Below are 12070 nucleotides of genomic sequence, written 5' to 3' on the forward strand. Positions count from 1 at the left end.
AGGAATTCTCTGTTGATCATGTCATAAGCTTTCTCAGTGTCCAATTTAAACACAAAACCAGACTATTTGCTGGAGTGCATAGTGTGTATAACCTCATGGGCAGTGATTATACTCTCAGCAATATATCTGCCTTTTATGAAGGCTGTCTGATTCAAGGAAATTAAATCATTGCAGATGGGGCCAAACTTATTAGTGGCACATTTAGCAAAAAATTTGAAACTGCAATTGATCATCGCAAGAGGTCTAAATTTCTCCATTCTAATGGCATCAGCCTCTTTAGGGACTAAAGTTAATAAGGAGAAGTTCAATCAAAATAAGTCCAGATCACCCTTCTCCCAATCATCAATTAAAGCAAACAGGTCACCTTTAATAAGGTCCCAAAATTGCTGGTAAAATAGAAAAGGAAAGTCATCTGGCCCAAGTGCTCCTTCAGCATAAGAGCCAAAGACAGCCTCCTTGATTTCCTGCTCAATGAAGGGGGCATCTAAGATACTATTATGAGCATCTGTGACCCTATCACCATCTTCCCAAAAGTCATCTTTCAGGTTGATATTTATTTTATCTTGGAAGCTAAAGAGATTTTTGTAATAGCTAACAGCAATTCTCATAATACCTTCAGGGTCAGAGACAGTACCTTCATTTCCTTCCAGCACAATCATCTGTTTTTTCCTCCTCTTCTGGTTAGCTATAGCTTTGAAGTAGCCAGCATTCAGGTCTCCTTCCAATATGTTGCTCTCTCTGGATCTCTGTCTGGCCTTGATTTCTTCCTTTTCCAGATATCCTCCAGGTCACCTGCAATTTTTTTGATTCTTCTGTTAGTGTTAGGAGATGGAGGGTTAGATTCAGAAATAATATCCAGGTAGTTATACTCAACCACCAGAGCTTGCTTATGTCTGTTTTGCTCTGCCTCATAGTTGGCCATCCACCCTTTAATGGCTTTTTTGGAATTCCTAATCTTAAAATTCCAAATGTCTATAGCCTTTTTGAAAGGCCATTTGACAGTCCAAGCTTTATGAACAACCTCTCTAAACCCTTCAACCTCAAGGCACCATTTTTCAAATCTGAAAAAATTCCTAAGGGATGGAGAAAGCACATGTATTAACCACCAAAGGAGTGTGATCACTCCCTAGCCTAGGGAGAGCTTTAAGCTGGACACCTGGGAAAAGAGAGGCCCAATCAGTGGACATGAAGACTCTATCTATAGTAGATCACTAAGTTGTCCTGATTGTTGTCCTAGGTGTACTTCCTCCCATTAATTTTAAGCTCTAACAAGCCAAATTTATTAATCCAATCATTAAAGAGATCAGCCCAGTGTTGATTAATAGCACCAGTACTCTTATCACTATCCTCTCTAATAAGATTGAAATCACCACCAACTAAGGTAGGGCCAGTCCAACATGTCAGCAGGTTGTGAAGTCCATTAATAAAATCCAGTTTAAACTGATTGTAAAAACCATAAACAGAAACTAATCTCCAAATGGAGTGGTCCTGTTTATTCTTGAGCAAGCAGGAAATACTATAAGTGTGGAGATCACATTGAACAAAGTCAAATAGATCCACATTAACCCCAACCAAGATCCCTCCCGCAGTGTTATTTGCAGGGAGCTATTTCCAGAGGAAATGAGAGCTGGGATCAAAGACTTCAAGTTGAAAAACAGTAAAGTCTTCTTTCTTGGTCTCAGAAATACAAATAAAATTAGGACTTATGGCTCTAATGAGCTCTTTCAATTTGTCATTTTTAATAGGGCCATTCAGACCTCTAATATTTCAAAAAATGCCTATCATTTAATAGCAAAATCAATTTTTCTTCTACCTCTACAAAATTTAGAATTAGTAACCTCAATCCATGGTGAGTCTGGTTCAGGATCCACATTCATATGTGTCACCTCCTCAGACTCTGTATTAGACCTTGGATTGGGAACCAAATTATTAAATTCCTCACCAGTAATATCTATACTAGGAGACAAAAAGACCACAGGATTTTCAGCATTAAGTTTATCAAGTCTATCTAGCTCAACCTGTTTAATAATGGATATATTATCTCTGATACTATCACTACTAGGGCCCAGGTTAATACCTGAGCAGTCTGCAGTTTTAATAAGTAGAGAATCATCCAGGAAAGCAAAAAAGTTTTGAGTACCTTTTCTAACAATGGGTACTTCCAGATTTTTAATCTGTTTCAGTTTCTGAGCTTTTTGAAGAGCAGTTTTCCCATCTCTCTTGTTCCTGGTGCTAACTCTGGAGGCCACCACAGGCCCTCATTTCTGCTTAGTGCCAGGGCTTTTATGAGAAATAGGTTTATCAACTCAGTAGCAGCATCACATTGTTCCAGGAGGGGACCACCTATGTTTTCATTGGGCTTCTTCTTCACTACCTCAAGGTAACTTTTGGTCATACGGGCACCCAGAATCTTGGAGAAAACAAAACTTTCCATATTGGATCTAGGAGCATGAGTGGAGCACTTCTGGATAGACTTGGCTCCAGTTGAACCAACAGTTGGAGTTTTGTCCATGATATTGGTGTTACTGTTTCCAGTGTCCATATCCTCTCCCAGCAGGTCATCTTCACTTGTATCAAACTCATCTTCAGTATGCTTTTTCTGAGAGGGGTTGTTGTCATCAGGGCCTGGAGGAATATCAGAATCATGTTCAATTGCTAACTCAGTCTCCACAGAAAACTTTAGCAAATAAAGTTCATGGTGTATCTCCACCACCCTGTGTCTGGGGATTTTAGTTGAGTCTCTCACAGCCACCTGGATCATCACCTTCTCATAGAAGCTTCTAAAGATGGTGTGCCAGTCAACATTAACCAGGACACCATGTATAGTTGCCACTTGTGTGATAATGTACCAAGATATCCACTTGGGAGGCAGTCCTTCAATCACAATCCAGGTTCCTTCTAGTGAATCATAGGCTGGCATTTCTCCATTCCAATCACTAGAGATTGTCTGTCCTTCTTTTTTCAGATTGATGGAAGGGTATTCTACCAAATCCTTGATCTTCTTGTTTGGGGGAAACCTGACAATGAATTTCTTCTCATCATATCTCCTGATCTGCCAGGGCCAATTGGTTTTCCACATATCAGAGAAGCATTGCCCCACCTCTTTCTCAGAGATCTCTCCTTTTTCAACTACAACTAAACCAATATTCCCAAAGTTCAGCCATTCACGGTCTTCCTTGCCACCAGTTTCAATGTGAAAAAATCCTAGGCCATTACTGTCACTCCCCCAATACATGGCAGCAGGATAGGGCTTGTACCAGGTAGGGAAAGTATCCATGTGGTGACCAGGAGTCTTGCAAATGAAACAGACTTTTGGTGTGGGGCACATACCCACAAAATGTCCAGGTAGTCCACAGTTATAGCAAATCGCACCAATGAACTTGGGGTCAACATTGAAGGAGGAGGAGTCATCACTTGGAGAAGTAGTCTGGGCAGCAGCATGTTTGTTTCTCTGATTTCTTTTTTTCTTGTTCTTGCTGAAGTCTGGTTGACTGCTCTAGACACTTCCCCCATTAGATGATCCACTCCCTCCATATTGTGCTTGTTGCATCTGAGGATTAAAAGACTGAGGGAAAACTTGAGCAGGAGGCAAATACTGGAAAGGGAATTGGGTCTAGTTCGGCCATTGCTGCATCTGCGGATTCCACCCCCCCCCCTGACAGCCAGCATACATCTGTCCACCAGTCTACAACATAGCTGGGGCAGCACCAAGAGGGAACAACGGCGGCTTGGCAAAAATCTACATGTGTGGGTGAGGAGCTTGAGCAGGCTGTGGAACCAGTGGCGGTGGCACAGGTGCCTCCTGCCCCGTCAGAGTGGGATCAGGGGGGCGGCCATTGCGTCCCCTTCCAGAGCCGTACCTCCCCCCACGGCTGCTGGCATCTCTCCCTCCACCAGCCATTTTGAAGATGGAAACAAAGGGGATCTTACTCGATTTCCTTGCCCAGCAGTCGCGGGAGAATCTGAATAATTTTGGAGTAGTCAGACGATCAAATTTTCCAACTGGGTAGCAATCAGCTTATACGAAATCTCCAGAGGCAAATCTTTCTTTCCTTATCAACACCAAATTGGATATATTGAAATTGATAGGGTTAGGACGAACCCTAGGCTCGCCACGGTCAGTCCCCCCAAGCTATGGATCCAGATCGTGAACAGGAGGCGCCTTTTGTAGAGGCGCAACCACTTTCCCCATGGGAGGCCCGATGGAGGGGCAAGCGGGACCCACCGTCAGCCTCGCACGCACAGGGGAGTCACTGACCAGTAGGGCCCTCCTGGCAGTCACACGTCTGCAACCCACAGCTCTTCTCGCCGAAGAACCGGAAGGCATCGGTGGCGGCAAGGCCGATATCCTCCAACTCTGATCTCTGCCACCTCTCCGCACAGGAATTGGACTGTGAATAGTAACAGCAGCAGGAATCCGCACCTCCTCCGCCAGAGTCCTCGTCTCCACTAGGGGATACGTGCTCAAACTCGACTGAAGTTGGTCGCCGGCGACGAGGACGAGAGCTGCAATGGTGCACCCGACGGCATCACCCCCAGTATGCACTCCCACCGCAGCGCCCTCCGGGGATCCTCTGATTTCGCCTCCGCCCTTGCCCACAGCACGAACGCGGCCGACGGGGAGTGGGGGAAGGCAGGCAACCTTGCCCGTTCCTCCGCCGTGGCCTCGTCGTAGATCTTCCTTCCCAGAATCCTCTGCTTCAAATCCGCCCTCCTCTGACAGGTCTCTGCATATTTCACCACCGCAGATCTTATGTTCGGGTCTATCGCCGCCGCCACCACCTGATCCGCTGCCTTCCACTCCCGCACGCGCCGGATCCTCGCCGCGGTGGCGTCATGGATCCTGGTCGCCCGTTCCACCCAACCCCGAGCCCCGGTCGCCATGAGCACCCCCTATGGAACCGGTGATATCAGTCTCACCATCTCTGGGAAGGTTTTGAAGATGTGGGGGGGGGGGGCAACCGAGGGGGGAAGGGGGTGCGGCCGTGGTCGACGCCCGCGGTCCTCGCCGGCGTGGAGGCATGCCGCGAGGTCGGAGCGGCAAGATCTGCGGTGGTGTTGGCAATGGCGAGTGAGAGGCGTGGTTCACGAGAGCTATGCTCATGAGACAGGGGAAAGTAAGCAACCATGCGTGCATGCCTTTCGTGTGGGACCCGTCACATCAGCATTGAGGTTTGAATTTCGCGCCTGACGTCCTGGGAAGGAGATTAATAAGTTATTCTATAAAAATAATATAAAAGTGCACCAAAACCATATATAGGAAAAAAACGTCTCGCCCGAGCCGCTCCCACGGGTGGTAGGGCAAACCCTAGCCGCCGCTGGACCACCCCACTTCCTCACATCCTCTCCTCCTCGCCGCCGCCGAAGGGCGCCGCCGGGCGAAGCCCGGTCGACGTCGGCGGCGGCGGGGTCTCCTGGCCCCCCTCCTTGTTGCTCGCGGCGCGGGCACGACAGCTTGGCAGGGACGGGTCGCTCGCGCGGGGCGGCCGTGCTGGTGGCGCGGCCTGCCGGTGGAGCGGCGGCGGCTGCGCGGATGGATGGGCGGCTGGCGAGGCGGAGATGGCAGGGTCGGCTCCTGCTGCGGGCATTTTCGGTCGGTACAGATCCCCTTGTCGGCCGGCTCAAGCTACGACAGCGTGGGCCGGAGGGTGCTCTGCCTTGGCTGGCTGCCGCTCCGGTGAGGCTGTGGAGCCGCCTGCTGCTGTTTCCTAGCGGCGGGCGGGGCTCCGGGGGCGACACGCCTGGTGGCGGCGGTGGTCCAGATCCGACCACGGGCTGCAACGGGTGTGTCCCGGTGGACCCCTTCTCTTCGGGCCATGGCTCGGCCTCTTTCTCCTCTCGGTCGGGGTCGGAGGCGGGCCGGTGCTGGTGGAGGTGGGGGCGTGCCGGCCGGATCTGATGCGAGTTTTCCGGCAGGCGGCGCGGGTTGGGTAGCGGCCGGGCGTGGCCGCTGCTCCCGCCGTGGGCGGCGGCGCGGGGAGGTCTCGGTGATGGCCTCCCGGTGTCGTGGCGGCTCCACGGTAGCTCAACGGATCTGTTCGCGGCAGCGGCCGGCTTCTCCGGCGTCGGCTCGTCTGCGGTCAGGCCGTTTCGGCCTTCACCCATCTCCTCGTCGCCCGGGCGTTACTCCCATCAATGGGCTGGTCCTCTCCCAGCTGCGTTCCACCGCTCGTCTCGCGCCCCGGTGCTACAGGACCGAGCTCGTCCCGCGCCCGATGCAGCAGGACCGAGCTCGTCTCGCGCACGGTGCAGCAGGACTGACCTCGTCCCCCTCTCGATGCTGCAGGACGGAGCTTGTCTCGCGCTCGGGGTTGCAGGACGGGTCGGTGGATGCCAGTTTTGGCCGACCTATTGGGTCTCGACGCTGGGGGGTCGCCCAGGAGTGCGAAAGGTGGGACCTTTCCGCTCGTCTCTTTCGTTGGTGTGCGACGGGTCTCGGGTGAGGTGGTGTCGAGGTCTTGGATGCTGGGGCGGCGGCCCTGGTGGTGGTAGCGTGGTGCTCGTGGGCAGAGCCCGTGCCTTGGTGCCGCCCGGTCTCCATGGCCGTGTGGGGCGGCGTGGTTGCCGGGGTGTGGCGTTTGGTGGCGGTGAGTGTTGGCCGAGGTGAAAACCTGTTCTATCTTCGGACGGATCGGCGGCGGTGAAGATCGTTCCCTTCTTGAAGGCGTCGTCGCGGCTATCATTGCCCGTCATGCGGCTCCGGGGGAAACTCTGATCCTTGGATCAGGTGATGGCGGCGCGCCGGTGTCGTTCCCTTCTTGAAGGCACCGCCTTGGAGCACATGGTTCGTCTGTAGCTTCATCTTTATGTAGTAGTGCTAGGGGTGGTATTGCTGCGCTCAGCGCCTTTGTATCCTGTCCTGAGTGTGTGCGTGTGTTGTGGTGGCGTGGCGTGTGTTTGTGCTGGGTGCTTGTGGATTGGTGCTTTATATATTGATGTAAATATAGCATATGTATATTTTATAAATTATAGATACGTTGAAAACGTATCAACAATACATAAGGTTAATTCCTACTCGTCTTTGAGTAGATACATGATAAAATAATAATTTATAAGGTGTAAATGCTAGCCACCATGCTTCTGGTGGATAGAGGGATATGTTTTTGGAGGTTTATTCGCCCTACATATACATATGTTATAAGCGTGTGTCTGAGGTTTCTCTAAAAATTATAGAGATAGATGGTCACATGGGCAGGAACAGAGCTTCGTGAAGGCCTGACTGGGCCTTGGTCCGTCCAATCATTAATGGACAGGTGTGAATTGGGCCTTGAAGAGGAGATTTTGTATAGCAAGATTAGACCTGGCCCGCCCTACAAATGGGCCACTTCACGCATGAAATCTACTACGTACTACATAATTAGTTTTTCTCAAGAAAAAACATAATTAGTTTAGCCGATTCTCAAAAAAAAAGTTTAGCCAAATGGCAGTTTTGTTAGGCTGGTGCCATCTCAGGGAGCACTAAGTACAATGGAAAAGGTATTTTATTTTTGGGAAGAACTTCCAATCTATTTAACTTCAATCATGGCAGTATAACGAACAGCAAAAATAAAATTACATCCAGATCCGTAGACCACCTAGCGACGACTACAAGCACCGAAGCGAGCCGAAGGTGCGCCACCGTCATCGCCCCTCAATCGCCGGAGCCGGGCACACCTTGTTGTAGTAGACAGTCGGAAAGTCGTCGTGCTAAGACCCCATAGGACCAGCACCCCAGAACAGCAACTGCCGCCGATGAAAATAACGTAGATCGGAAGGATCCAAACTAAAGACACACGAATGTAGACGAACAACTGTTTGTATTGTTTTCGCAAGAAAACTGGTTGTGGTGCGTGCTACCGTGGCAAGTGGTGAACTCATGGAACAACTGAACTCTGTAAAGCTCTGCTACCGTCCATTTTGTCAAATGTCAACGCATGAACAACCATAGAAAACGGAAGTGTGGTTGATATGTGATGCATATATTCCTGACAGTTTCGAGCCATATGAACAATCCGGATCCCAATATTCTATCTCTTCTTACGAAATTCCTACGAAGCAGATCTTGTGTTGCAGTGAGCCAGGCACCCACAACCACATTCGCGATTTCTGTCACCACTTCGATCAAGCAAATTAAACCCCGTTGATACGTCAAACATGACGATTTGGTCATGGGAATCAAGACGCAGTCCATATCCATCCCCGCACTCGACCCGAGTCCGATCGTCCGAGCCCGGGCGGCCGAAAATTGCCGCCCACGCTTGGAGCACTACTATACACGATTAGCTCGTCACTCACCAACAAACCCCACTAACGACGCCTCCCCGTAGCTACCCGGCTACCCTCCCAATCTCCTTTTGATAAAGATCAAAGTACTACTAATTCCTACGTGCTCCAGTATTGGTGGTAATATAGAAGCAGTACAACTTCACACTATCAGCGGTTCAGCACACGTGCGAAGTGAGTCTAGGTTAGATGGTTATGTTCTTTATGCTGGAATCAGTCCACCAGGGTTTAACTCTTAGACTTGGTGTTGGTGCTTGTATATTTCTTTCAGTTTTTCCGGTGATCTTCGTTCCGTGAGAGGGGATGTTCCGTCAACTACGGAGGCATCTGTGATGACTTCATCAATCTTAAAATGATGTGTCTTCTCACTCTCTCGGATGTGCTCATAGGTGTTAAGTGTGTGTGCGTGTATTCAAAAAAGTGATGAGCATATCCTCGTATGTACGAGCGTCTACGTTTGTATTGTACTAAAACAAGCAGTTCGGCAAACATCAAAAAAAGAAGTTTTAAGAAGGAATTGGAATTAGTTAAAAAAAAGGAACCGAAGTTGCATCGTGCGGAATGGCTGAAAACAAAGACGGTGAGGGGGAAAAGGGGCTCCTGGATCTAACCTGCTGTTGTTGAACGCTGGCATGTCCCGTAGCCGGAAAGGCAAAGCTGAAAATTCCAAGTCGTCACCGCAGCCGAAGACAAGGCCCATCCAAAAACCGGACGTGACGGGAACGACCGAAAGAGAGCATGCGTGCGGTCCATGGCTCCATGCCCAGTTTTGCCTAGCTCGCTCACCTTCCTTCCATCGGCTACCTATATAAGCCCTCCCTCGCGCGCGCATCCCCTTGCACCGCTCTCACCAACCAAGCACGAATCTGTTTCTTCTGCCAACGATTCCTTCGCCTCGGCGCCGGAGACAGCGGCTTGTCTCGTGGCAGACGGAACGGAGTCAATCCAACAATCAACCGGGCGGATCCCGAGACGTCCCTCTCCCTCCTGAGCTCGGGGCAGCGGCGCAGCTAGCTCCTCTGCTTCGCGGAGGCCATGTCGTCCTGCTCCGACTCCACGGTCACCGTGTCGTACCGATATGGTGAGCATGCGGGCGATGGCATCACGGCCCCTTTGCTCCCCAAGGCGGAGGTGGTCGTGCCCATGGAGGAGCTGCCGCCGGTGCTCACTTGCAAGCTGCCAGGTCGGCTTGCCAGAGCGGTGAAGGAAGCCTGGTCCGTTTCTTTGTCCTTGGCATTTCCCATGCTGCCGTCGATGTCGGCCGCCGCGGCTGGGGAGGAAGCGCGGTCCATACTGGGCCTCGCGATGCCTATGATCCTCACGGGGCTGCTGCTCTACCTCCGGTCCATGATTTCGATGCTCTTCCTCGGCCGCCTCGGGGGCCTGGCACTCGCCGGCGGTTCACTCGCCATCGGCTTCGCCAACATCACCGGCTACTCCGTGCTGTCTGGCCTCGCCATGGGCATGGAGCCCATCTGTGGGCAGGCCTTCGGCGCAGGCCATTACGAGCTCCTCGGCGTCACCATGCAGCGCACCGTGCTGCTGCTCGTCGCGGCCGCTGTTCCCGTCGGCGGGCTGTGGATGCATATGCGACCTCTGCTCTTGCTCTGCGGCCAGGACGTCGGCATCGCAGCGGTCGCCGAGACCTACATTCTTTCCTCCCTGCCGGACCTCCTCCTCCAGGCGTTCCTCCACCCCGTCCGCATCTACCTCCGGACGCAATCCATCAACTTGCCGCTCACCGTGTGCGCCGCGCTCGCCATTGCACTCCACCTGCCCATCAACTACGTGCTCGTCTCCGTCCTCGGACACGGCATCAGGGGGGTGGCATTTGCCTCTGTTCTCGCCAACCTAAACTTCCTTCTCCTCCTTCTTGGTTACATATTGGTCAAGGGAGTGCATAAGCGCACCCGCGGCTTTGTGTTCTCGGCCGAGAGCTTCCGTGGCTGGGGAGAGCTCGTAAGCCTCGCTCTGCCGAGCTGTGTCAGCGTCTGCCTCGAGTGGTGGTGGTACGAGATCATGATCCTCATGTGCGGCCTGCTCGCCAACCCACAGGCCACTGTGGCCTCCATGGGAATCTTGATCCAGACGACGTCACTCATCTACATCTTCCCTTCCTCGCTTGGCTTCGGCGTGTCCACCCGCGTCAGCAACGAACTTGGCGCAAACCGTGCCGAGCGCGCGGGCCGTGCCGCCACGGTTGGCCTCATGCTCGGGTTCGCGTTCGGCGGCGCGGCGTCGGCGTTCGCGTACCTGGTGCGGGGCTCGTGGGCTGCCATGTTCACGGCGGACCCCGCGATCATCACGCTCACCGCGTCCGTGCTGCCGATCCTGGGAGCATGCGAGCTCGGTAACTGTCCGCAGACGGCGGGGTGCGGCGTGCTGCGGGGCAGCGCGCGGCCCAAGGACGCCGCCAGCATCAACCTCCGGTCCTTCTACCTCGTCGGCACGCCGGTGGCGCTCATCCTCGCGTTCTGGTACCACTACGACTTCCAGGGCCTGTGGCTCGGCCTCCTCGCGGCGCAGGCCGCCTGCATGGTGCGCATGCTGCTGGTCATCGGGCGGACAGATTGGGCTGCGGAGGCCAAGCGCGCGCAGCAGCTCACCGGAGCAGGCACAGTAACGGTGGCAGTGGACACAAAACCGAGCAGCGGCAAAGGCATTCACGTCGTGAGAGTCGCGGCCGGCGGCGGCGATGAGAACTCCGGGCTGCTTATCGATGTTGTCATCGAGCAACCAAACGATCAGCGCTGACAGCTAGGGCCTATTTACGATTTCGGACAACTCTTTTTTTTTTCATCGGAGGCTGACAGAGTGACAATTTTTGTTACCCATTGGTAATCTGTATAGAGTTTTTTTAATCTTCTGATCTGATATATCGGTGTAGTATTACAGAAGTCGAAAGGATTCGATTGCAATATGAAAGTTATCTTTTCTTCGACAAAACAGACTTCCTCACATTACTTTAGCAGCATCAAAGTGAGCATGGTTGGGTAGAATTTGTGATTGCAGTTGTAGCCACCCCATGATTTGAATCGCTGACGAACTACAACAAACAATGTGCCGTTCAACTTTAATTAATGCATAGTGTATGACCAGCAAGTACTCCATAAGTTCAAATGAGACAAATTACCATCAACGAGCTACACGCATTGGGAACTAGAATTCCAAGTCAAGCAGCAGGCGCCCATATCCCCCTCTTATCGTTCAAAAGTGTGGTTTTGAATGAAAGAAACAGGACAGCACCATGAAGAAGCTTCCAGTTCACCCGCAAAAGAAAAAAAAAGCAGTTGGAAATAAAACTTTCAAGCTTTTGCTGCTCTTCAAATATTTATTTTGGATCAGTCGATCTTTTTACAGCAACCGGCAGGAGCTCTAGTTTTTCATTAAGAAGATAATTGACCAGTTTATAAGGAAACAAACCAAAGCCGATACAATGAAAGCACGCACACACCAGCCCCATGGCTGCCAGCCAAAACGAGCCCATGACTATGTCACCCAAGCGACCATAATTGACACCATACCACACGACCAGGAGCCATGACGACCCCGGCTTAGAAACCTAAGTAACGCGCATTCTTCGCCCCGAGGTCTTGCTCCGCACAAGCCGATGACTCTACCGCTCATGTGACCGGATCAGGCTCTCTAGAACACTGAGGTGCTCTCCAAAGCCGTTGCTTTGACTTCCCTGCTGGCCCCGAGGCAGCGCTCCACACATGTCAACGATAGCGCAACCCTGTGCTCGAGCCTGCAATGTCGCGGTCGGCCATGACGTCACTAGCAATGGCTTGTCGGGATCTCGCTGATG

The 12070-nt window shown here is 51.9% G+C and overlaps 1 protein-coding gene across 1 annotated transcript; it reads left to right on the forward strand.

Annotated features, from left to right (window-relative positions):
* Positions 1-9118: 9118 nt before the first annotated feature.
* On the forward strand, positions 9119-11208 carry LOC109745161 (protein DETOXIFICATION 49-like). Its single transcript, XM_020304300.3, has one exon. The coding sequence runs from the start codon at positions 9298-9300 to the stop codon at positions 11014-11016; it is 1719 nt and encodes a 572-aa protein (XP_020159889.1). The 5' UTR covers positions 9119-9297; the 3' UTR covers positions 11017-11208.
* The last annotated feature ends 862 nt before the right edge of the window (positions 11209-12070 follow it).

Source organism: Aegilops tauschii, chromosome 6 (assembly GCF_002575655.3).
Source record: "Aegilops tauschii subsp. strangulata cultivar AL8/78 chromosome 6, Aet v6.0, whole genome shotgun sequence".
NCBI lineage: Eukaryota > Viridiplantae > Streptophyta > Magnoliopsida > Poales > Poaceae > Aegilops > Aegilops tauschii.